Here is a 26,126-nt window from a genome sequence, read left to right on the forward strand (position 1 = left end):
GGAATTGTTGGCTTGCGTGTTGGCTGTGGGAGAAAGAGGGAAGTTAAGGATGGCCTCTAGCTTTATGTGAGATCGGCTGGCTGAATCACTGTGGTGCCATTTCATTAGATTGGGTAAATGAGAGAGTGTGCATTTGAGTAGGGAAGAGAAAAGCTCTGTTTGGACACATTACATCCATGAATGTGGATAATACGGGCTTCCCAAGTGGCTCAGTGGTAAAGAATCTGCCTGCCAATTCAGGAGACACAAGAGATGCAGGTTCAATTCCTGGGTCAAGAAGATGCCCTGGAGGAGGAAATGGCAACCCACTGCAGTGTTCTTGCTGGGATAACCCCATGGACAGAGGACCTGGCAGGCCACACTTCTTGGGGTCGCAAGTCAAACATGACAGGGTGACTGAGCATGCATCCAGGCGGGTAATATAGATAAAAGCAGAATATGATGAGAAGAGATCAGAAGACAGACTGTTGTGTCTTCTGGTCTTGTAGTCGGTTTCTAAAGCTCACATTTAGAAAAAGGAGAAAAGAAGGAGAACCAGAAAGGAAGCAAAGAAGAAATAATCCAAGGAATAGAATAGGAACCAAGAGAGTCAGAGAAACAAGGAGGAGAAAGTTTCAAGAAACGGACAGTGGTTAACTGTGCAAAACAAATTGAGGAAGGAAGACGAGGACTAAAACGGGACCTTTAAGTGAGCAATGAGGATACCATGACAGCATTTGACAGCATTTTCACCAGAATGGATAATATCTCTGCCTAAGTACAAGTAAGTTGAAAAAGCAAGTGGGTGTTGGAATTGCCCTGAACAGCTTTGAAGTGCTATACTAATAAGGTGGTGTTGATTTTAGTGTCGTCATAGAAACAAAAAACATGTCGGAGAACTAAAGCCACTTAAAACTCCTGACTCCAGCCCATCACGTCCCCTTGACTTGTTTGTGAAAGATGCCAATAAAAACAATGAGAGGGGAGGAGCTAATACAGATTTCTTCCTTTAGCTGTGGTCCCTAAGTAGAAATCTTCACTCTTTATCTTGAGAAGGAAGCCAGCACCATCTCTGACACAAAAGTTCCTTACAGCACAAATGGCTGTCTGACCAGAGTTCCTTCTTCTCTTGCCATTGGCTGACATTGTTCATAAAATACACTTTGCTGTTTCACTTTTTTTTAAAACAAGCAAACTGAATTACTTGGAGGAGGAAGACAGCAGAGACAGAGGATACAGAGCCACGGCAGCTGAAAGAAAGAAAACTCAGGTGAGCATTTTCATCTTTGCCCTGTTAACTTGTTAAAAATTGTGCTTTGCTATGTTTCATAGGAAGAAGAAGAATTTTTTAAAGTAAGTTTATTTTGTTCTACTATAAACTTTTTTCTACTACATGGTACTTTAAAAAATATTGGGAAAGTACAAAAAAAGTAGAAGGAAGCAAAAACCACCACTGAGATAGCTGCTATTGATATTTTGGGGGTTATTTCTTTCCATTTATTATGTGCGTCTACCTATGATTTTAGTTAATTTTTGTAGTCATGCTTGTACACAACAGATATGTTTATATTCCTTTTTTCCATTACAGCATACATTTTCCCACATTGCTGTAAATGCTTTATGATCATAATTTAAAATTGCTGCATAGTATTACATGGAGGAAATTTTCTGTACTTTGCCCAAGCATTCCCCTATATAGGGTCATATAGCATCTTTCCTTTTTTCATAGAGTGGGTCATTTGATAACATAAGATATATTTTTTTTCCTTTCAGAGTCTTGTTTTTTGAGGAGAGGAGGTTAAACTTGAGGATGTAGATTTCAGCTCTCAGTTTTACTGAGTTTCAGTTTTACTGAGAGGCACAGTGGGAGGGAAGGTGTGTATGAGACCGTGTGCTTATAATCTGCTTGTGACCCTTTGGGGACCTCAGCCAGTGGTTCTCAACTCTGGCTGTACATTCCATCAGAATCATTCACTTCTGGGGAGATTAGAAACTTATCTTTAGAATAATTGAAAATTAACTTTGGTGAGGAGCCACTCATCTGTTGTTGTTGCTGTTGTTTTAACTTTTAAAAATTTCTCAGGTGGCTCTGGCGGGTGAGAAGCATAACGACAACCAACCTAGGTTATTTGTAATATTTCTCTCTCTCTGACCCATACCTGAAAGCAATACATTTTAAGGGAAAGGGGATGCACTATCAAGCAAGCTGTCTAAGTCTCCCTTTCAATACTGCCTTCACTGTCTATGAAATCCCTTCACATACAGTCGTTCATTTGATTCACATGAGTGCTGGAGTGTGTACCTCTTACTTTAAAATAAGAAAGTACAGCCAAGAGGACACAGGATCTTTCCTAGGGTCGAACCAGAACTGGCCCAATCTGGTTCAGTTCAGGGCACATACATCTTGAGTAATGGTTATTGTAGAAAAACATTGTTCAAATTTTGTTATGTCTATATAATTGCATATTCTTTTAGCTCTTTACATGACATTGACATGTAATAGTTATTTACATGGCAATGATTATGATTTAACAGGAAGAAAAAAGCAAGGTTACAAAATAGCATTAAAATATGGACTCATTTTTGTTTGAAAATATGTATATTTGAAGAAAAGTGAAAGGAAGTAAAGGCACAAACATTTGTATGTGTCTGGTTGGTGGTAAATCTTATAATTTAAGTTTATTTCAGCTGGTATTACTTTACTATTTTTTTTAACCACATTCATTGCTTGTGTAATAAAGATGTGAAGTAAATTGAATGGAATTGTTCTTGTCTTTCTGGTTGGCTCTTCTCCAGATGAAATGGTACCAGCTCATTTTACTTGGCCATAAAGAAGCCTTTCTTTTCATTCTTGATGAGTTTTGTTCATACTTGTCACAAATGTTCCTGTTGTTGTTAGCTAGCATGTTCTTATCATTGTCAGCTAGCATCACCTGGAAACTTACCAAGTGTCAGGCATTGAGTTAATTGTATCAGTTTTCCTCATCAATGCCCAATCTTCCCTCTGCGGATGAAGGTCTTGAAGCACAGGAGTAAGAGTGACCAAGAGGCAGAGCTGAGGCTCAAACCTAGTTCCCCTCTAACTCAAAACACATGTTTTCATTCGTGATACCATCTTTCCTCCCTGACCTGAGGTCATCAAGGGTACCCCACATCACGTACACATCACTCATTTGGGAAGAAAGTGATGTATTTTTTGTGGTGTACTCATTGCATTGGAAAAGCCCCTGATGCTAAGAAAGACTGAAGGCAAAAGGAGAAGAGGGCGACAGAGGATGAGATGGTTGGATGGCGTCACTGACTCAATGGACATGAGTTTGAGCAAACTCTGGGAGATAACGAAGAACAGGGAAGCCTGGCGTGCTGCAGTCCATGCAACGTGCAGTCCGTGTTGCAAAGAGTTGGACCTGATTAGTGACTGAACAACATTTCTATACGTCAGGATCACCTTGGGCATTTGAGTATCTCATGTGTGCTCCAGACTCAGGGCTTCCTGCTTTCCTAGTTTGTGTTGCTCACCAGGCATCTGAGGCATGCTAATCCCCCAAGGCTAAATCTGGACAGTAGAAGCCTAACAAGTGATTGTGCAATGACCCAGTCAGCTCTGGTTTATACAGCAGCCAAGCTGGGCAATGTTGAGAAAGTCAAGAATTGGCCTAGGTTTTTCAGCTTTTCTGTGGAGCCTTATCAAATCCACAACAGAACCCACAGCACTGTATCTATGGTGTCCTCACGGAACTGCCCACTACTTCTTTGTGTTGGAATTACTTATGTGTGAGTCTCATTCCTTCTGCTGGATGAAGAATGGCTGAAGATGGAGTCTCTGCAGACAGCCCACTACACGGGCTCCATTAAGAATAAATGTTTTTATCGCTAAGTCGTGTCCGACTCTTGCAATGCCATAGACTGTAGCCCACATGGCTCCTCTGTTCTGTGGATTTCCCAGGCAAGAATACTGGAGTGAGTTGCCATTCCCTGCTCCAGAGGATCTTCCCAACCCAGGGATCGAACCTATATCTCCTGCGTTGGCAGGCAAATTCTTTATCACTGAGTCACCTGGGAAGCCCTAAGAATAAATGGGCAGGTGTAAATACATTAATTCATCAATGAATGTGAACTTCTGTTAACAGCTTCTTTTTATCTCTATTGAACCTATTAACCTCTTTATGTGAATTGACCCACGGAGAATGGGTATAGTCTTGGACAATCTTTAAAGGAAAACTTCTCCTCTGGCTTGGTGGCAGTAAGGGCTGACTCCTTGGACAGAGAAAGTAATAGAAGCTGGAACAGCAACCTGGAACCAAAGAATCTTAAAGTTGGAGCATCCTCAGGAAGAGCCAGGGTTAGTGCAGAAGCTTTTTACATCTTCAGTATTTCAAGAAGAGGTTTTAAAGAAGCAAGCAGATCTGAGGAAGAACAAGAAGAAGGGGGGATATGTGGATAAGTCAGGGGAAGAGCAGCGAAAGGAAGAGAGAGGAAGAAGGGGTAGGAAGGGGAGTCTATTTGCTCCGGATGTTCATCAAGCTGGGAGAATTGAAAAGGGTCCAGTCCACGGTTATTATTTCTATTGCATGTTATGAAAACAAGAATATGTTTATCATGGAAAAAACAAAACACCATTCTCCAAGTAAGTGTCTTCCTGTGGGATTATAGTTTTAGCTTGTTTGTTCCTCTAGTACAGGAAACACAATCATCTAAAAAATGCTTGAAGGCATCACAGATTCTTTGAAATAAGTTTGTTTCCTTTTATTTTGAATCTTAACCTCAACTAGAATTTTGTTGTCTTGCAACTTCTGAGAGATTTGAAAGTGACTTCCCTTGTTAGTTGCAGTGGAAGTTATTGGCCCAGAGCCAGAAAGACAATTTGCAACCCTCAGAGATAAAAAGAGAGTCACCTCCTATGATGTCTGGGTGTCTTCTGCAACCTTCCTCTTGCCTATAGGCCATTGACCTGATATATTTCTGTCCTCGATGACTCAGCAGGTAAAGAATCTACCTGCAATGCAGGAGACACAGAAGACGTGTGCTTGATCCCTGGATGAGCAAGATCCTCTGGAGGAGGAAATGGCAACCCACTCCAGTATTCTTGTCTAAAAAATCCCCGTGGATGGAGGAGCCTGGCTGGCTACAGTCCAAAGGGTCACAAAGAGTTAGACACACAACTGAGGGGCTAAGCACTCACATGCATTCCTGTCCCCAGATCTTAGATTTGAACTTCAGAGACAAAAAGTTTGTGAGGAAAAATGCCTGGACATCAGTTCAGTTCAGTTCAGTTGCTCAGTCGTGTCCGACTCTTTGTGACGCCATGGACTGCAGCACGCCAGGCTTCCCTGTCCTTCACTATCTCCCAGAGTTTGCTCAAACTCGTGTCCATTGAGTCAGTAATGCCATCCAACCATCTCATCCTCTGTCGCCCTCTTCTCCTTTTGCCTTCAGTCTTTCTCAGCATCAGGGTCTTTTCCAGTGAGTCAGTTCTTCAATTCTGTTGTAAAAGACTGTTGAGAATTTTTCTTCCCTGGAAGATATCTATCATGAAACATAAAATGAGCAGGGAGTGGGTGAATCATAGTTTCATTAGCTCACTCACTGGTTATTTCTTTGTGCACATTTATGGCCACAAGCTATGCCAGGACCCAGGATACAGCAGTGACAAGTAAGGTGTTCTTGCTTCAGTGAGCAAACACTCTGCGGGGTAGGGATAAGCAGGAGCTAGTGGCTGCCCCATGGGTGGTGTGAAGACAGGAAGCACTGGAACAGCCAAGACCCAGAGGGCTCAGAGAACGCTCTTTCTAGAAGTGATTCTGGGAAGAAACTTGAGGCTGGTAAGAAAGAGCCTGGAGTAGGAAATGGCAGCCCACTCCAGTATTCTTGCCTGGAAAATTCCATGGACAGAGGAGCCTGGTGGGCTACATACAGTCCATAGGGTTGCAAAGAGTCAGACATGACTAAGCACACACACACACAAATAAAGGGCCAGGTGAGGAACTGGAGTTCAGACTAAGTAGGTAAGACAGAGTCTGGTATGTTCAGAGCATTGAACTAAGTTATGAGGCTGGAGTGGATTTTTCTGAGGACAGCGGTGGAGAGATGACAGCCTGTCGTGGGCGGCCTTGAGCGGGCCCCTGGGTGGAAAGAGGGGCTAGTGGGAACCTTGGGTAACAAGGCAGGCCTTCCTTGAAGGAGACATTGGGTGGCAGAATGAGCTGGGGCTGTGGGCTGAGGGGTGGGGGGAGCCGGCAGTGGGCTTTGTCCTTTGACCTCTCCCTTTTAGGTCACCTGTGTCCACTGTCCCCCAGGCTACTGGCAGCTCGTTAGGACACCTTCCTGGACAATTCTCCTGATTTTCAATTTTTTTGAGACCTAGGAAAACATTTTCTTCTTATCCTTTACAGCTTTCTTACTTTCCTTTACAGCAGGGGTAACCCTAATCTCCTAACCTCCAGGATCTAATGCCTGATGATCTGAGGTGGAGCTGAGGTAATAATAATAATAGACATAAAGTGCGCAGTTAATGTGATATGTCTGAATCATCCGGAAACCATCACCCCCGCCCTGGTCCACAGAAAAGTTATCTTCCATGAAACCCATCTCTGGTGCAAGAAAGACTGGAGACCACTGCCTTATAGTTTTCTTACCATTCTTTACAGGTATCCTGCACCTGGCATACTATCTTCCCCCTGGCAGTAGCCAGGCTTGCACAGGCTGCTGATGCCTTGAAAATGTGTGATGTGCAGGCTCCGTGCAGCTTCTTTCACGGTGTTGTCTCCCTGGTCCTCTCAGTGATGCCGAAAGGCTGAGTACTTGCTGAAAATGCTCAGGCCACCGCTAAGAGCTAGAGCTAGGGTTTAGATCCTGTTGGGATTTACTCCCCAGATTTTTCTATGACTTCATCCCGCCACTGTATCCTGCCAGGAATCATATGATGCTTAACTACCTACCTTGATCAATAATTCCTTTGCTCCAAGAAGTGAATTTAATAATGGAAGGTGAAATGCTAAGGTGGAAGGGGAAAGACAGAGAGGGAGTTTTCATTTGAATAAGTGGGCTTTAGGGGAGCCCCTGAGTTGTGTCTCGTAGTCACTTGGATTGTGGACAGCAAGAGTCCTGATGCTGACACAACCCCTGTGAAATTACTGAGGTGAGTAGGGCAATGGCCTCTGAGATCACACTTGCTGGTTTTCTGTCTTTGGAATCAGAAGACTTGGAAATCAGAGGCTCAGCTGCAGAATGAGTCTGCGACGTTTCTTGGATGTTTCTTGGATCAGAAATTGGGTTAATAACAGATACTTCCAATCTTCATAGACTGATGAAGTGCATTAGAAAACAACTTTTTAAATGCTCAGATTCTTTATGAAATTAAATCCATAATCAGCTTTGCTGCTGTTGTTGTTGTTCAGTCACTCAGTCGTATCCAACACTTTGCAACCGCATGGATTGCAGCACACCAGACCTCCGTGTCCCTCACTCTTTCCCGGAGTTTGCCCAAGTTCGTGTCCATTGAATCAGTCCACTGATGTGAGCCAAGCATCTCGCTGTCAGAGGCAGAAAGGCTCTGGCTTGGGTGTTAACCCTCCCCTAGGGTTCAGTCCCCTGGGATAAACTGTTTTCTGGGAGCATTTTCTCCTCCAAATAGCACATCAAATAAGAAAATTGTGCAGAGACTCCAGTACTAAGGCGTAGCTCTCCCCATATATGTCCATAACCCATGGGCACCTTTGGGCACGGGGAAATTCTCGAGAATGGAATTTTGGAAGAGCATGTGCTAACTGACCGGGACAAGTGGTCGGCAAAAGAGAGAGAAAAGGCAGCTGTTGCTAAACCATCAGCAAGACGCTGCGACTCAAAGAGCTGACATTTTGACAACGCCAGTGCTCTCCAGATTGTCACCTTTCATGCATCCGTGCTGATCTTTGCCCTGATGGTGGCCCTGGCAACACGCTTCTTCTCGAGGTTCTTCTTCCTGCGTCTGCCCGCCTGCATTTGCGGTGGTGAATGTCATTGACCACACACTCTGTATCTGCGTCAGGTTCTCCTTTTGGTCGCAGCAGGCCAGAGCTCCTGTGCACTGCATATGCACCCCACCCCCATGGGGCCTGACAGACAGTATTTCAAGCAGCCTGAGGCTGAGTCCAGGCAAGAAAGGTTCTGGTGGCTCCCAGGGCTTCCATCCCTAGATCAGGAACATCCCCTGGAGGAGGGCATGGCAACCCACTCCATTATTCTTGCCTGGAGAATTCCACAGACAGACGAGCCTGGCAGGCTATATAGTCCAGAGGGTTGCAAAGAGTCAGAAACACAACTGAGTGACTAACACTTTCCCCGTTCCTGTTTGCCAAATCCTGTGGGGTTCCTGAGAAATCTGCGGAGAGATGAAGGCAGGCCAGGCAGCTTCCTTATAAAAGAAGCCAGTGAGAGGAGGCAATTATAAGTAGAAAACTACTCAGAGCATTCAGTCTCCCACAGGGGCCCTCTGCCACAAGGACTCCCACCCTTGCTGCAAAAATTCACTCAACTCTTCCCCTGATGACAGAGACCAGATTCAAAGACTGTCCCTTGGGTCTTCAAGCTCCCCAGGAATTCCTGGAAAATTTCATGAAGAGCACACTGACTTCTCTGTCTGCCAAGCCCTGGAGTGAGTCCGGTACAGTTGGGTTGGGATCTGGGAGGAGAGGTCAGGTCTTACGAGCTTTGTAACTTGTGCACATGAACTCCTAGGCAGAGGACAGATAGGAGACAATGAAAGTCAGGCCCTGGAGGGGAAGCTTCAGTGTCATCCTATCAGGCCCAGGACTCTGGTTAAGGGGTCCTGCTGGGCCCCAGATCTGTTAAAGAGATCTTGGCAGCACATACTGGAGAATTTGCTCCTGGGGGAACTTCCCAAGCCCTGAATGCTATTTAACACCTACTGGTTTATAGCAGATCCGCTAGCACCTCTTTCAGTGACAGGTTGACATCATAGCTATGAAGTGTGGGAGGTAAATGGCATTTGGCAGACAAAGGACCATTAGGCTGGTGGTACGGGAAAGGATGGGAGGCATTGGCACTATGGGACAGATGGGGCAGAGAATCAGAGTGGCAGAACACTCCAAGATGCTGACTCCATAGAACAAGGCTCTGAGTGGTTCACTCATCTGCCCCCTGTTTATTTTAGAAGCCCAGAAACCAGCTCCTCATTCAAAAGATACGGTAATCTCAGATCTGTTCATTTGTATTTCTGTTTTGATCTGTAAGCATCTAATTCACGTTAGCCCTTGAAAAACTCTATAAGTATTAATACAAGACTGTTTCTGGGAGGCTAAAGAAGTGTCTCAAGCTATACATTTCCACCTGGACATTTGGAGCCTGTTACAACTGAGGGCTGAGCTAGCAGGGTTGGATTTCAAGAACAAGGCACTCACTGATACTTCTCTGTTTTGGAGGGTATATTAGCTACCACTTTGGGGCCTCTGGGATTCTGAGGCTGTAAAACCTTTCAATCCAGAGGGTTGAGTCCTCTTTGTACAACTTCAGGGAGCTAAGTCTATGAACTTTTACAGTAATAACAGCTAATGATACAGAAGGGCTTTCCAGGTGGCTCAGATGGTAAAGAATCTGCTTGCAAATGCAGGAGACCCAGGTTTGATCCCTGAGTCAGGAAGACCCCCTGGAGAAGGAAATGGTTACCCACTCCAGTATTCTTGCCTGGAGAATTCCTTGGACAGAAGAGCCTAGCGGGCTACAGTCCATGGGTTTGCAAAGAGTTGGACATGACTGACTACTAACAATGTTAATTCTTTAATTCTTCCCTGGTCACTCAGACAGTAAAGAATCTACCCTCAATGCCGGGGACCTGGTTTAGATTCCTGAGTTGGGAGGCTACCCTGAGAAGGGAATAGCCTCCCACTCCAGTATTCCTGATGGTGAAATAACGCTGAAAGCTCAGCCTCTGTGCACTGGTGCTGAAATGAATCTTGGAGACAAAGTTTGGGGTGAAGTAGAAAAGAATAGCTTTATTGTTTTGCCAGGCAAAGGGGGCACAATGGGCTCCTGCCCTCAAAATGGTGTATCCCAGCCCGGAAGGATTTGATGAGGAGTTTTATAGCAAATGATTCAAGGGTGGGAGTGGTGATAAGATTAGCGTGTGTCCAGAGCCTACACTCCTCTAATCTGGTCTCAGTTCAGTTCAGTTCAGTCCCTCAGTCATGTCCAACTCTTTGTGACCCCATGGACTGCAGCAGGCCAGGCCTCCCTGTCCATTGCCAACTCCCAGAGTTTACTCAAACTCATGTCCATTGAGTCGGTGATGCCATCCACCCATCTCATCCTCTGTCGTCCCCTTCTCCTCCTGCCTTCAATCTTTCCCAGCATCAGGGTCTTTTCAGGTGAGTCAGTTCTTCCCATCAGGTGGTCAAAGTAGTAGAGTTTCAGCTTCAACATCAGTCCTTCCAATGAACACCCAGGACTGGTCTCCTTTAGGATGGACAGGTTGGATCTCCCTGCAGTCCAAGGGACTCTCAAGAGTCTTCTCCAACACCACAGTTCAAAAGCATTAATTCTTTGGCACTCAGCTTTCTTTATAGTCCAACTCTCACATCCATCCATCACTACTGGAAAAACCATAGCCTTGACTAGACAGACCTTTGTTGGCAAAGTAATGTCTCTGCTTTTGAATATGATGTCTAGGTTGGTCATAACTTTTCTCCCAAGGAGTTAAGCATCTTTTTATTTCATGGCTGCAGTCACCATCTGCAGTGATTTTGGAGCCCCAAAAAATAAAGTCTGACACTGTCTCCACTGTTTCCCTATCTGTTTGCCATGAAGTGATGTGACTGGATGCCATGATCTTAGTTTTCTGAATTTTGAGCTTTAAGCCAAAATTTTCACTCTCCTCTTTCACTTTCATCAAGAAGCTCTTTAGTTCTTCTTCACTTTCTGCCATAAGGGTGGTGTCATCTGCATAGCTGGGGTTATTGATATTTCTCCTAGCAATCTTGATTCCAGCTTGTGCTTCATCCAGCCCAGCCCAGAGTACATATGATGTACTCTGCATATAAGTTAAATAAGCAGGGTGACAATATACAGCCTTGATGTACTCCTTTTTCTATTTGGAACCAGTCTGTTGTTCCATGTCCAGTTCTAACTGTTGCTTCCTGACCTGCATACAAATTTCTCAAGAGGCAGGTCAGGTGGTCTGGTATTCCCATCTCTTTCAGAATTTTCCACAGTTTGTTGTGATCCACACAGTCAAAGGCTTTGGCATAGTCAATAAAGCAGAAATATATGTTTTTCTGGAACTCTCTTGCTATTTCGATGATCCAACAGATGTTAGCAATTTGATCTCTGGTTCCTCTGCCTTTTCTAAAACCAGCTTTATGGAAGGTTATGGAGGCTGGAGTCTGTTTCCTGCAAGAAATGGAATGACAGAAAGACTTTCATGCCCAGGAGCCCCACTGGGAGCTCAGTTTCACTAACAAGTGTTGCTTTCTCCAAGGTTTCCTGTGACCCAGGTTCTAACCTCATGGGTTATCTTGCTTAATTCTCACAGCAACCTAGACAAGTAAGGACTATTGTTTTAGTTATCTCCATTTTATTGATAAGGAACTGAGGCTCAGTGAGATAAGGTCCAAGGCCACAGAGTTGGTGAGTGAAAGAACCAGGTTTCAAACCAAAGCTTTAGCTCTCACCTGCTGCTCTAGTACTGCTTGCCTGCAGTAGAGGGGAACCCCTGTCATCCTTTCAGCATTTTTATCATTAAATCACCTCTCAGTCTTTCATGGGGGTTCCCTGGTGGCTCAGACGGTAAAGCGTCTGTCTGCAATGCAGGAGACACGGGTTTGATCCTTGGGTTGGGAAGATCCCCTGGAGAAGGAAATGGCAGCCCACTCCAGTATTCTTGCCTGGAGAATCCCATGGACGGAGCCTGCTAGACTACTGTCCGTGGGGTCGCAAAGAGTTGGACACGACTGAGCGACTTCACTTTCACTTCCAGCCTTTCATATTTTTACTAATGCTCTGAGATCCTTTTCATCTCTTTATCATGGGTCTAAGCCCACACTTTGAGATTTAATCACGGTAGTTGATGTCATTGAGTCTTCACCTTTAAAGTGTGAAACACTTTAAAGTCATCATGCCACTTACAGATGAGGAAACTGAGACTCTGAGAAGATAAATTGTTTGTGCAAGATTCCCAAACTTGTAAGTGGCAGATTTGGCTCCTTACACTGACATTTCTGTGAACTTTAACAAGGACATTACAAGAGCTGCAGGAGTGATGAGAGAGACCTATGAAAAGTGTCGGTTGGGTAAGGCGACACGCAGAAGGTGATGCAGGTGTTAAAGAAGAAGATTTGGTTTGACTAGAGTTGGGCTTTCCTGGTGGCTCAGTCAGTAAAGAACCTGCCTGCAATGCAGGAGACCTGGGTTCGATCCCTGGGTTGGGAAGATCCCCTGGAGAAGGGCAAGGAAACCCATTCCAGTATTCTTGCCTGGAGAGTCCCCATGGACAGAGGAGCCTGGTAAGCTACAGTCCATGGGGTCGCAAAGAGTTGGACATGACTGGGTGACTAAGCACACACACACACACAGAATTGGGTACCTTGCAGACTGGGGAGGAGGAAGATGGAGAAGAGGGGGAAAGGTGGAGAGAACAGAGTAGACAGTCCAGTGTTCAGGACTCCATGCTTCCAATGCAAGGGCCACAGGTTTGATTCCTGATTGTGAAACTAACATCTCACATGCTGCAGGACATGGCCAGGAGGGAAAAAAAGTAGCAGAGTAAACAGCACGGGTACATACCTGAAGAAGTGCAAATCCAGTCCCCAGCTTCCTGGCACTGAGGAGCAGTAAAATTATAGCGATAATGCCAGCTTCATGGTTTGCAAAGTGCTTTACCCGCATTTGCTTCTCTTGGAGCTCTTTTCTGTTAGAGTCAGTGGAGAGCATTATCCTCATTTCACAGATACACTTCCCCAAATAAGCGAAGTGATGTGTTAGCCAAGGCCACATGTATCTAGAAACTGACAGAGCAGGACCCAGGCTTCTGTGCTTTTTCCACCGTCTGTGGCCTAGTGGCATGGCTCCGTTAGCTGACTCTCATTTATAAAAATACAGGTATAACTGTGACCAGTGGTGCAAGGTCTTAACAGCTAGAAATTGGGAGAGCTGGAAGTCAAATTTCAGGTTCAGTGTCCATTCTGCTCTAGCTTGGTTCAGGTGTATGAAGTTTGAGGAGATAGGACAAGAAATGAACAGAAGAAGAGATGGAAGCCCATTGGAAGACGGGCTGAGAGTTAAGGGGGTGTCTGCAGAGAAAAGAATGCGTCTTTCCTCCCTGATTTCCTCCAGCAACAAACACGTCACAGAAGCTGACTGAGACTTTCTCACCTCTCAGAGTAGCCACTTATTTAACCCCTGCTCCTTTATTAGCTCTCTGGCCTTGGGCTCCCAAGCCACCACACCCGCTCTCCCCCAGGAGCACTGATAAGCTTGCTATGAAATCTTTCAACCCTTTTTATCCCCCATGACCACTCCCTCCTCCTTAAACTCCTTAAAGCAGTCTTGGCCTCCCTGAAGTTGTGTTCTCTCTCTCTCTTTTTTAAGTTCTCGGATTTTATTTTTGGGGGGGGGGGGTGTTCTACTAGGTCTCAGTTGTGGCATGTGAGATCTAGTTCCCTGACCAAGCACTGAACCCAGGTCCCCTGCATTGGCAGTATGAAATCTTAGCCACTAGACCTCCAGGGCTGCCCCAAAGTTGCATTTCTGATTCATCTCTTATCATTCAATCACTTTCTTGGTTGTCTTTCCAGGTTCCCGTTCTCTCTTCCTGTTCCTTAATTGTTGATGTTCCCCGAAGTTCTGTCCCTGATCTTCTCCCATCTCTGCTGTTGTTGTAGCCACGCGTTCCAGGAAACAAACTCACTCAGAAGGACAATGCAGATAGTGGAGTGCAGTTTATTACACCGGCGGGCCCAAGGCAGAGTCTCCTCTTAGCCAAGGACCCCGACCAGCATTTGTGAAAATCTTTTAAACCCCATGTGTACGTGTCTGAACCCACCACTCCAAATTCCTTGAGACTTACATAAACCAAGGAAAATACAATCCCAATAACCCCATCATCCACGTGCTATGTGCTCATGTGCTCAAACAGTCAAACAATTAACCAATAATCAATAAACCCGAGGTTACATTCTGATAGATACAGAAAAATTTATGGCCTCTCTGGAGGAAGGGGTGATTAGTGTCTGTTTTCTCTTAGGCAATGGGTAACCTAGATATGATCTTCAAGGTTCCCCTGTCTGGAGGGGGTCTTATCCTTCTGTTGTTGTTTTCATAGGCACTAAACACAGAGTTCAGAGTCCATTGGAAAGGTGGCTGAGCATGATCAGCATGAACAGGCCTAAGGTGGAGTCCAGGCCCTATGAATTCCTTCTTCACTGTCACACCCCTACAGGAGCTTGTCCACTCTTCTGGCTTCAATTACCAAGTGCTGGTGGCCCCTAAACCCAACAGGCTTGCCTGTCTCCTCCTCCCCGGCTCTAGACTGAGAGCAGACACTTCTGTGTGTTTCATAAATGCTTCAAATTCAAAATGCTCAGTTGAACTCATTTTACATGGCCCTTCCCAAATAGCAGCTTCCTCTTATTCCTTTCATGTTCTTTTTATTAACATAAGACACCATTCTCTCACAAAATAAGAGAATGTTGACCATCCCCTACCCGAACTTTTCCTGACCTCCCAACCTCCCATAATGAAAGTGAAAAGTGAAAGTGAAGTCGCTCAGTCGTGTTGGACTCTTCGCGACCCCATGGACGGTAACCTACCAGGCTCTGAGGTCCATGGGATTTTCCAGGCAAGAATACTGGAGTGGGCTGCCATTTCCTTCTCCAGGGGATCTTCCCAACCCAGGGATCGAACCCGGGTCTCCTGCATTGCAGACAGACGCTTTACCGTCTGAGCCACTAGGGAAGCTGGAACCCATCCCCAACTCCAGTCTCATTTCTTTATATTCTCAGTCTCATTCAAATATGTTCGTGCGCGCACACACACACACACACATACACACCGGCTTTCCTGGACAATCGCGAGAGCATCCCTGGGAGTCTCTGGGGACCTAGGCTTGTCCTCCATCACACCTGTAAAATGCAAATCCACTTTCCACCATTCAAGGGTTCCCACTGCCCTCAAAGTAAAACCCAAACTCTTCCGTGTGGAGGTAAGTCACTCTTCTCGCCCTCTGCCCACCTGACCCTCCCTTTCATGCCTCAGCTGGACTAGAATGCTTGAAGACTATGTCACTGTGCCCTAGGGCCTCGGTCTTTGGGGTCTGCAGCCGGGTACAGGCTCGTACTTGAGACACACAGGTAAGCACACCTGTGGGCTCTGTCCTGGTCAGTGCTGAGAGTGCGGACAGGATGTGAGACAGGTCTATCAAGCTCCTGGCAAAGCAGTAAACGATTCTGAGGTGGGGACCTCCCTGTCAAACCGGTGGTAAGACTCCAGATTTCCACTGCAGATCCCTGGTTGGGGAGCTAAGATCCTGCAAGCTGTGAGGTGCAGGTTGGCCAACAAAGAAAAAAAAGAAATAAAATATTTTTTTCCCAAGTATAAATAAAAATAAACTTCTGTGAGGTTTTGAGGAGTTGCAACTTTGCAGTGACCATAAAGACGTTTCAGTCCTCCAGGTTAGCTCTTTGTCCTCATCAGCGCGCATGCAGCATGTTTGGTTTTCTTTGTAACTGCGACACGGAATCTCCATCTGCTGCTGCTTTGCACTCTTTCTTCTTTGTCGTTTTAGTACCATTAAAGCTGCAGGAGACAAAGACTCAATTCTTTCTTTGTTCTGAGGCCCCTTTCAGTCCAGGAAGCTATGCGCATACTCAAACCCTCCTCTCTCTGCGTGCACGCGTGTTAAGTCACTTCAGTTGTGTCCAACTCTGTGCAACCCTATGGCCCAGAGCCCATATGGACCAGGTTCCTTTGTCCATGGGATTCTCCAGGCAACCATACTGGAGAGGAAGCCAAGCTCTCCTCCAGGGGATCTTCCCAACCCAGGGATCAAACCCGCGTCTCTTACAGCTCCTGCATTGGCAGGCAGGTTATTCACCACTAGCGCCACCCGGGAAACCTCTCCTATCTCTCTACTGCTGCTGCTGCTGCCAAGGCAGTGCAAATTATGCTGTCAATTTATTTCCTAATTTTCCTTGAATTTGCCTCTTCTCAGCTTCGTGTCACATACTTAATTTGTCTGGCTGATTTTTAGAGCCACATCTAGTAGATGATTTTCTTTTCCTTTTTTTTTTTTTTTAACAGTTTCATGAAAGGTAGCAATATGGTGTAGTCAAATGCATGTTTTTATGGGCAGTAAAGAACAAAGTGTTTTAAAGGTTTCTTAAAGGAAAGCCATGCGCTGAATGGAATTTTGGATTTGAGCTGGCCCTGCTTTTGACCTGTGACTCTTAGTTAAATGAGGCTTCTAGGAGGGGTTGTTGTTTAGTTGCTCAGTTGTGTCTTTTTTGCGACCCCATGGACTGTAGCCCATCAGGCTCCTCTGTCCATGGGGTTTCCCAAGCAAGAATACTAGAGTGGGCTGCCATTTCCTCCTCCAGGGTATCTTCCCAATCCAGGAACTGAACCCACATTTCCTGTTTTGCAGGCAGATTCTTTACTGCTAAGCCACCAGAGAAGACCCTCTAGGTGGGGGGTTTGTGTTTTTCTTTCTTTAGATGTCCAAGGATGAAGATGCTCTTCGAATCAAAGCCCCAGCTTCTGTAGCCTCAGCCCCTCTTCTTCCCACTGGGGCAGTTTGACAGCCTTGAGCCATGCCTGCGCCCACCCCCACCCCCGCCCCCCACCTCCAGCCCCTCTGGGGCCCAGAACACATCCCAATCCGAGGCAGAGAACTTGAAGTAACTCTGGGACTCTCCTTACCCTTGGGGTTGATCTCTTCCTGATCTGGTGCCTTGATTCTAAAACTGAGCATCTCTCTCATTCCTGAGATTCGGTCCCCTTTTCAACAAAGGCAAAGGGCCCCTCTTTTGGCATCCCTGGCCCAAATCTCTGCACCCAGGTGTTGTTCGGCATTCAGGTTCTCCCGCAATGACTGGGGCCTGCCTGCAATGGCCAGGCCTCCTCTCAGGCCCAAAGTCCTCTCTTTCCATGATGGCCTGGCACTACAAGCACCTTGCTGCCTGCCAATGCCTCCTGAGTTCTGCCTTCTTCCCCAATTGCTCAAAAAGTACCTCTTGCCAGGGGCTCTTGTTGGTTCCCTCATAGCCATCAATATCCTGGGGAGCAACTGCTACTATCTTTTTTTGCTCTCCTGTCCATGTTCATACCTGCTGGGTGCCATGCTCTGCCTGGGATAAGGGACTCTCCCAGCATCTGTGGCTCTCTTTGTGGGCTCACCACCCCCAGTGATGGAGAGGACAGGGTGGAGGGCCAGACTGCCTTCCTCATCGCAAGTCACAGGGATCTGCCTTCCTCATCACAAGTCACAGGGATCCTGTTGGTCTTGAGATGAAAGAAGCAGTTTTAAGGTTTTTATGGTCAAAACATTTAAGGACTTGATTGCTCTCAAGTCTATTTCTACTATTTTAGATCCTTTCCTGATATCAACTTTTCCTAAGATTTTGTCCAAGTTCTGGCTCCAAAGTCAGGGCCATATGGACAGGACTCTGTCCTTTTCTAAAAAGTCCATTGGTAATAGAACACATGGGCTTCCCAGGTGGCTCAGTGGTAAAGAATCCACCTGCCAGTACAGGAAAGGTGGGTTTGATCCCTGGGTCAGGAAGATCCCCTGGAGAAGCAAATGGCAAACCACTCCAGTACTCTTGCCTGGGAAATCCCATGGACAGAGGAGCCTGGGGGGCTACAGTCCATGGGGTCTCAGGAGAGTTAGGCAGGACTTAGAGACTAAATAACAACAACCCATGTAGGACATCACAGTGCATTAGATTTCCCTGTGCTACACACTGTGCTCCCAACAGTTGTGTATTTTGTACATTGTATTGATAGTGTGTATCAATCCCAGTCTCCCAATTTCTCCCATTCCACCCCTTTCCTCCTTGTGTGTGCATGCTCAGCGGTGTTCGATTCTTTTCAGCCTCAAGGACTGCAGCCCACCAGTCTCCTCTGTCCATGGAATCTTCCAGGCAAGAATGCTGGAGTGGGTTGGCATTTCCTTCTCCAGGGGATCTTCCTGACCCAGGGATCGAACCCAGGTCTCCTGCATTGCAGGCAGATTCTTTACTGTCTGAGCTACAGGGAAGACCATTGATAGGCAGATTCTTTGCCACTGAGCCACCAGCAAAGCCCCGTGTGTGTGTTTTGTGTGTGTGTGTGTGTTTGTTGTTTGTTTGTTTTGACTGCACCACATTGGCTTTGGGGATTGAATCTGCGACACAGCAGTGAAAGTGCTGAATTGTAACTACTAGACCACCAGGGAACTCCCTGTGGTACTTTGTTAAAGAGCCCTAGGAAACTAATACAACTCTCATTTCACAAAGTAATGGATGCTTAGAAATGCTCATTGCCCCAATAGTAAGTGCTTCCAAACTTCATTGACTCTAACATAAAAGGTAGAAAGTGAAAGTGAAGTCTGTCGTGTCCGACTGTTTGTGATCCCATGTACTGTAGCCTGCCAGGCTCCTCAGTCCAATGGGATTTTCCAGGCAAGAGTACTGGAGTGGGTTGCCATTTCCTTCTCCAGGGGATCTTCCAACCCAGGGATCGAACCCGGGTCTCCCGCATTGCAGGCAGACGCTTTACTGTCTGAGCCACCAAGGAAGCCCCCAACGTAACTTAGAGCTCTTTAATTTCAGACATTTGAACCCTGGCTTGTTGATATGGCCCATTAAGTAGGGATCTTCTTCATCTATCAAAATCATATTCTAGATAAGTTATATAATAACATCAGCATTTCACAGGGAAGATTTTATAGAACATTAGTTCTGTAGAATAGTAGAATGTTTCAATGTGCAAAAACGTTTTCAGAGTAAAAAAAAATATAGAGGGACACCCTGTATTAATCAGACTTGTTTTTTTTCTTATAGGACCTCCTTGAGCTTTGATATGTGTTATGAATCTCCAAGAGAGGGATACTAAAGCTTGCTGTGTCTCTCAGGCTGATTTGAACACAGAAGCCTTTCCTTACACAGAACATCTCATGGAATTCGTAGTTTGTGGAAGATACTTTGGGAAGCGCTGAACTAAAGAAAAGACTTTTTTTTTTCTTTTACATCATTTACATACCAACCGTATTTTCTGAGTTGCATCTTCACATCAGTCTCTGAAGGAGAATTGAAAAACATATTTGCCGTATCGGAAATACATTTACAAAGCATCCGTTTGGGTAGGTTAATTTGACTAATGTTTTACCATACTCCTTTTAGTCTTTAGATCATTCTGTGAATTCTCAGGGTCAGTGTCTTCTAGTCAAAGGCCTTTAGGAACACCCCTGTAGCTGGACACCATTGAGTTTATTGACTTGTTGTATCAAGGAGAATGCACACCATGGGAAATCAGAATATCTCAGGAAGAGGGTGTTGGAAAAGAATTATTGCAGGAATTGTGCTTGTGTTAGGTAATTTGGGGCTTAGATTTAAAAATGGAGGACTTTGCAGAAACAAAAATGGTTATTAGTTCTTATAAAAAACTGTAACATAGGGACCCAGACTACCATACCCAGACAATGAAATTATGTCCCCCCAAGCCACTTGTTTTTTCCCCTAGATATCTAGAAGTCTGCCCCTACCTCTGCAGTTATGGGCTGTCCTGTAGTATTTACATAGGTAAGGCAAGAAGTGTTCAGTATAAATTTCTCTTTGACTAGAAAAGAAGAAATTAAGAACCTTGTGATTATCCATGACAACTATGCCTAGTAAATTTACATTTAAAGCAATGCTTGGTCAAAGATAAACAAACCTGCACACTTCTAAGAGTGGTAAGACAGATTTTATTCAATCATATACTATTGCAATTTTTTCAATAATATACTAGTCCAACATGAACTGAACTCAGAAGTAACTAGATGTTTTATCTTATTTATTTTTTAAAAAAATACTTACTTATTCATTTATTTGGCTGTACCGAGTCTTAGTTGCAACACACAGGATCCTTGTTGGATCCTATGGGATCTCTCACTGCTGCACTTAGACTCTCCAGTCATGGCGTACATGCTCAGCAGTTGCAGGGCGCAAGCTCAGTTGCTCCATGGCGTGTAGGATCTTCCCTGACCAGGGATCAAACCCACATTCCCTGCACTGCAAGGAAGATTCTTACCCATTGGACCACCAAGGAAGTCCCTGCTGCTGCTAAGTCGCTTCAGTCGTGTCCGACTCTGTGCGACCCCATAGACGGCAGCCCACCAGGCTCCCCCGTCCCTGGGATTCTCCAGGCAAGAACACTGGAGTGGGTTGCCATTTCCTTCTCCAATGCATGAAAGTGAAAAGTGAAAGGGAATTCGCTCAGTCGTGTCCGACCCTCAGCGACCCTATGGACTGCTGCCCTCCAGGCTCCTCCGTCCACGGGATTTTCCAGGCAAGAGTACTGGAGTGGTTTGCCATTGCCTTCTCCAAGGAAGTCCCTAGGTGTTTTTAAAAGAGAATGAGAAAAAGGAGAGAGAAGGGAGTGAGCAGGGGCTCAGTAGAGTCAGGGAATTTAAAAAATTACAAATAGGAAGGAGGGGTTGGGTCAAGGTGGAAAATATCTGGGTTTTCTAACTGGTGCTTACGAGATTAGGCTCCTACCCTCCCACACAGGCTTGAGGCAGAGGCCCTATGTCCAGGTGTTGGCTGGAACAAACACTGAATTCTTTTGACAGCCTTGAGTTTTCTCAGGCTATGTAAGAAGGGGAGGTTATGGTCATCCTCGAGATGCAGTCTTGAGTTGTTCAAAACTATGTTAGTGTTTTTATGTTAGTTGTTATTCAAGTCAGCGTGAGCCAAGGTTGACACCTGGTTGACGAGGGCTCAGAGGAGCCTGGCTAGAGTTTCATCAAGAAGAGAATCTTTGTCAGCTTCCAAAGCAGAAGATGTGTAATTGATGACTTTCTCCAGGGTCACAGACAAGTTTTAGATGATCTTCATCTGGACCCTGGGCAAGAGTTCCCCTAGTCTGAGACTTCAGCTTCAGTCAAATAAATGAATGGTTATTCTGCATTCTAGAAGTTTATCATGAAATGAAATGAAACATATAGTGAAGACAGATGGTAAAACAATAAGCATATGGTAAGACATAGCCAGTATTTTTTGATTCAAGTTTCAAAGAAAAGCTAGTATTTCTCTCTGTTTCATTAAAACCTGGATAAATGTACGCAATGAGCAGGAAGCAACCTTTTGTATCTGTTTCTTTTTGATTCAGCATGGAAAGAAAACTTGTGTCCTTATCTCCATCCATATCCGCATCAGAAATGGAAACCAACAGCACCTTCAGCGATCACCATAGCAACAGGAACTGCACAGCTGAAGACTTTAAGAGAGAATTTTACCCCATCGTGTACCTGGTAATATTTATCTGGGGAGCCTTGGGAAATGGCTTTTCCATATATGTTTTCCTGCAACCTTATAGGAAGTCCACATCTGTGAACATTTTCATGCTCAATCTGGCTACTTCAGATCTCTTGTTCACAGCCACACTGCCCTTCAGGGTGGACTATTACCTCAGAGGGTCCAATTGGATATTTGGGGACCTGAGTTGCAGGATTATGTCTTACTCTATGTATGTCAACATGTACAGCAGCATTTATTTCCTGACTGTGTTGAGTGTGGTGCGTTTCCTGGCAACCGTTCACCCCTTCCGGCTCCTTCATGCCACTAGCGTCAGGAATGCCTGGATTGTTTGTGGCATCATATGGATCTTTATCATGGCTTCCTCAACAACGCTTCTGAACAATGGCTCTGAGCTGAAGGGCAATGTCACGTTGTGCTTGGAGCTGAATCGTAATAAAGCTCCTAAACTGAAGACCATGAACTACATTGCCTTGGTGGTGGGCTTTCTGCTGCCCTTCTGCACACTCAGCATCTGCTACATGCTGATCATTCGAGCTCTGTTGAAGGTGGAGGTCCCAGAATTAGGGCTGCGGCTTTCTCACAGGAAGGCATTGACCACCATCATCATTGCCTTGGTCATCTTCCTCCTGTGTTTCTTGCCCTATCATATACTGAGAACCCTCCACCTGCTCCAGTGGAAGGCGGATATATGCAGAGACTCGCTGCATAAAGCTGTGGCCATCACACTGGCTTTGGCGGCAGCCAACAGCTGCTTCAACCCTTTGCTTTATTACTTTGCTGGGGAGAATTTTAAGGACAGACTAAAGTCTGCACTCAGGAAAGATCATCCACAGGAACCAAAGTGCAGCTTTCCTTTCTGTGTGTGGCTGAAAAACGAAACAAGAGGGTAAGGGGTTCTTGGGCGAGGCTGTTCCTACGTCTTGTGTCCACCTTCATTCACATGTGGTCTCCAAAAGACCATCTATTTACACCATTCCCAACAAAGGTTGATTCCCAAGATTTAATTGACCATGATTTTATTATAAGACCTACTGCAAATTTTTCATTAGGTGTATCTTCAGTGTTTGAGCCTAAATAAGGAGTACAGCAGGAAAAATCCCCGTTAGAGTCTTGCAACCAGAAATGTCAGACTGGGAGAATATGCTGAGCACAGTGGCTGCTGCTTCTCATCAAATTCTGTATCAGTCATATCTCTGGCCCACTAGGCATTCTAAATGCTTAGTTTTAAGACAACCCCAACGTTTCCAGCTTCTCTTGTTCCTCGTCCTTCTTCAATCTCCTGTTGTTATTGTTGTTCAGTCATTATATATCTGACTCTTTGCGACCCCATGGACTGCAGCATGCCAGGCTTCCCTGTCCTTCACCAACTCCCAGAGTTTGCTCAAATTCATGTCCATTGAGTCAGTGATGATAACCATCTCATTCTCCTGAGATACAGCCAATTAACAAAGCTATTGGAGGCCCCAGAACAGATAAGAAAAGCATCCTTAGAATTCAGGGGAAAGATTGTGAAGAGGAAATCTGCCCTCTAACAAAGCAAAGTCAAGGTCCCCAACAAGAACTGAGGGGAGAAAAACGGAGAGAAGCCCTGGGACAAGAGAGAAAGGGGAAAAAGAATTTCATTTTGCACTAGGAGAGGATTTCTAGTGCAAAATGAAAATCCAAAGGCAAAAGCTATGCCTTTCTCTTGTCAGGGGCTTAGGAAAGACAGGAAAATTAGGAGAAGGATGCGGGGCATTGCCCTCGGGGTGGAGGGATTATGTGCAGAATAGGAAAGAAGGGGATCAATTTTACTCTTGAGATTTGGGTTCAGGCTGTTTACTGCAGTTCTCATCCTACAAGTTAATCCATTTGGATGGGATAAACCTCCAGAATAAAGGAGATGGTGCTAAGGGTTTGGTTGGGCACTCAGAGAGAGGGTAAGCTGGAAGGCAAGTTACAAAGATTGTGGTACCCCTGAAATTCTATGAAATTCGATGAACATTTGACAGAACATGAGAAGGGTGGCTTTCTTCTGAGAGAGTGTAGAAAAGCACTGGTTTGTGGGAGGCGGGGTCCTGTCTGCCCACTGAAGGAAAACCAAGTCGACTACCTACTGCCACCACCATGACCACTGTACTGTCAACAATCGAGTGCCCTCTCTGTGCTGGGCAGACTGTGCAAGGCACTGCACTGTGCTGTGCTTCGTCACTCAGTCATGTCCGACTCTTTGTGACCCTGTGGACTGTAGCTCACCAGGCTCCGCTGTCCTTGGGGATTCTCCAGCAAGAATACTGAAGTGGATTGCCATGCCCTCCTCCAGGGGATTCCCAACCCAGGGACTGAACCCAGATCTCCCACATTGCAGGTGGATTCTTTACCATCTGAGCCACCAGAGAAGCCTGTGCAAGGCACTACTCATCCATTAATCCCACTTAACCCTCACACCAAAGCCCTGTATTTTCATTTTACAGATGAAGGAACTAAAGCCCAGAGAAATTAAGAATTTTGTTCAAGTTTATAGAGCTCCACAAGAATTTTAAAAACATCTGTGCAGAGGGGTTGGCTAGGTGCTTCACCCACCGTTTCCCTGGCAACCCTCCAGGGACATTACTTGACTGTCTTAAGTGAAAGCTTTCTTCCCTCATCAGGTACCTACCCCTTCTTACTCTCATGAAAAGACTGAAGGCTGAAGTTTCTCTCTTTGGAATTAGCCCCAAGATAGAGTGGAGGGTGGGAAGGAGGTGGTGTTCTGAAACTAGGAAGAGACTGAGGGGAAGTCCTCATAGTGAAGAGGAGCCTCAGAGTTCTTTGGTCACTCAGCTACCAGAATGCTGACAGACACACACCTTATCAAGACACATGCCTGGAGGATCCTTCTACAGGACAGCAGTCAATGACTACTACACATCGGAGAAAAGGGCCAGAACATGAAAAAGCAACAGTAAATGAGAGGGTAGATAGAAACATTTTCAGTATAAAAGGTCTCAACATTTTCAACACCTTTGCATTTTTTAACAGAACCCTACAGGAGAGTTTGCTTTCCAAAATAAGAGAGTAAACCAAGATAAAGGAAAACATGACATCTAGAAAGCAGAGACTCCAACACAGGATAAAGATGAAGAAAATTCCTAGGATGTTGGTGTGTAGCAGAAAAACAAGAAATTGATTGATTTACACGTGTTGGAGAGATTTATGTCTTTTTTGGATAGCGTGGGATGAACTGGTAAAAATACACAGGAAAATAAGCAAGTTAAAAGAGAAAGCAATTATTAAATACTAGGGGGAAAGAAACTGATGTTCAAGAATGGAAATAAAACCATAGTACACTACATGGTTCAGCTGTGAACAATATTTACATAGAGAATATAAATAGCAAAATACTGTGGTATAATTTTTTTCAGGAAATGAGGGAGAGAGGTTGTGTATGTGGAGGGAGGGGTATAAGAAATCTATGGCCCTTATCACAGAAAATGCATAATAACTAAAGCTAAAGAATGATAACTACCTGTATAAAAATGTTATTTAACAATAGAAGCTAAAGTGCAGAATAAACAGTAAAAATAATTGATAGGATTGCCTTTGGAGAGAAGTTGGATATGGGAAGGTAGGGTGGGGATTTCTCTTTTCCTTTTAATAACTATTTAACTGTCTAACTTGTGACTATGTATTGCTGAAATAAAATAAAAATTAAGTCAAAATTAAAATTTAAAATTAGAATTAATTTTTCCTTAAAAAATAAAAAAGACAAGGAAGAAAAGAAAGGCTACCAGAAATGGAAATTGAACACTGAGAGAAGAAAGGAAAGAAGAAAAGGAGTACATTTGGATCTGGGCCCCACCCAGCCTTGCCATGCAATGGAAGTTCCATTTTGAGATAAGGGGAGTCTGGGGTCAGGGGTGATTTGGCATGTTAGAATTTTTTTTTAGTTACAAGTAACAGAAAACCCAACTACAAGGGTTTAAACAGTCACTATATTACATAACTGAACCATACAAAGGAAAGCTGGGCTTCAGGTCCTATTCAGTCAGGATGTCTATGAGGCTTCCTCTTCAGGTTTGGGCTTGGTCCCAAGGCTGAATCACCTCATGGAAACAAGCTGATTGCAAAACAGCCAGGGGCTGCATGCTGCCTTACTTGTATCCAGGAAAGTGAAAGTGAAGTCGCTCAGTTGTGTCCGACTCTTTGCTACCCCATGGACACCAGGCTCCTCGGTCCACGGGATTTTCTAGGCAAGAGTACTGGAGTGGGTTGCCATTTCCTTCTCAAAAAAAAAGAAAAAAGAAATAGTATCTCCTGCCCAAGTCATCTAACAAAATCACCAGCTTCCTTCTGATAGACCTACTCAGATTACATGGGCTTCCCTGGTGGTTCCATGATAAAGAACACCCCTGCCAATACAGGAGACCCAGATTCGATCCCTGGGTTGGGAAGATCCCCTGGAGAAGGAAACGGAAACCTACTCTAATATTTTTGCCTGGGAAATCCCTCGGACAGAGGAGCCTGGTGGGCTACAGTCCATGGGCTCAAAAACAAGTCAGACGTGACTCTTAGTGACTAAACAACTCAGATTACACACCAGCTCCTTAAAAAACCAAGAAATAAGGGATTGCTCTGACCGAGTGAGGACAAACAGAGTCTACACCTCAAGAGGGCGTTGAGGGGAGGAGATCAAAATGGCAG

At 45.0% G+C, this 26,126-nt stretch overlaps 1 protein-coding gene across 1 annotated transcript; it reads left to right on the plus strand.

Moving 5' to 3' along the window:
* Positions 1-25,157, plus strand: CYSLTR2 (cysteinyl leukotriene receptor 2). The gene is made up of 4 exons (XM_061434620.1): positions 1-1,249; positions 19,008-19,306; positions 21,316-22,350; positions 24,465-25,157. Exons 3-4 carry the CDS (start codon positions 21,317-21,319, stop codon positions 24,502-24,504), a joined length of 1,074 nt encoding a protein of 357 aa, XP_061290604.1. The 5' UTR covers positions 1-1,249; positions 19,008-19,306; position 21,316; the 3' UTR covers positions 24,505-25,157.
* The last annotated feature ends 969 nt before the right edge of the window (positions 25,158-26,126 follow it).

The sequence above is a fragment of the Bos javanicus genome, chromosome 12, assembly GCF_032452875.1.
Source record: "Bos javanicus breed banteng chromosome 12, ARS-OSU_banteng_1.0, whole genome shotgun sequence".
Classification (NCBI taxonomy): Eukaryota; Metazoa; Chordata; class Mammalia; order Artiodactyla; family Bovidae; genus Bos; species Bos javanicus.

Excerpts from the sequence above, each read along its gene's own strand:
- CYSLTR2 (XM_061434620.1), top strand. The coding sequence starts at position 21,317 with ATGGAAAGAAAACTTGTGTCCTTATCTCCATCCATATCCGCATCAGAA. Across the intron at positions 22,351-24,464 it reads CTGAAAAACGAAACAAGAGG|AACCCTACAGGAGAGTTTGC; the intron begins GTAAGGGGTTCT and ends ATTTTTTAACAG.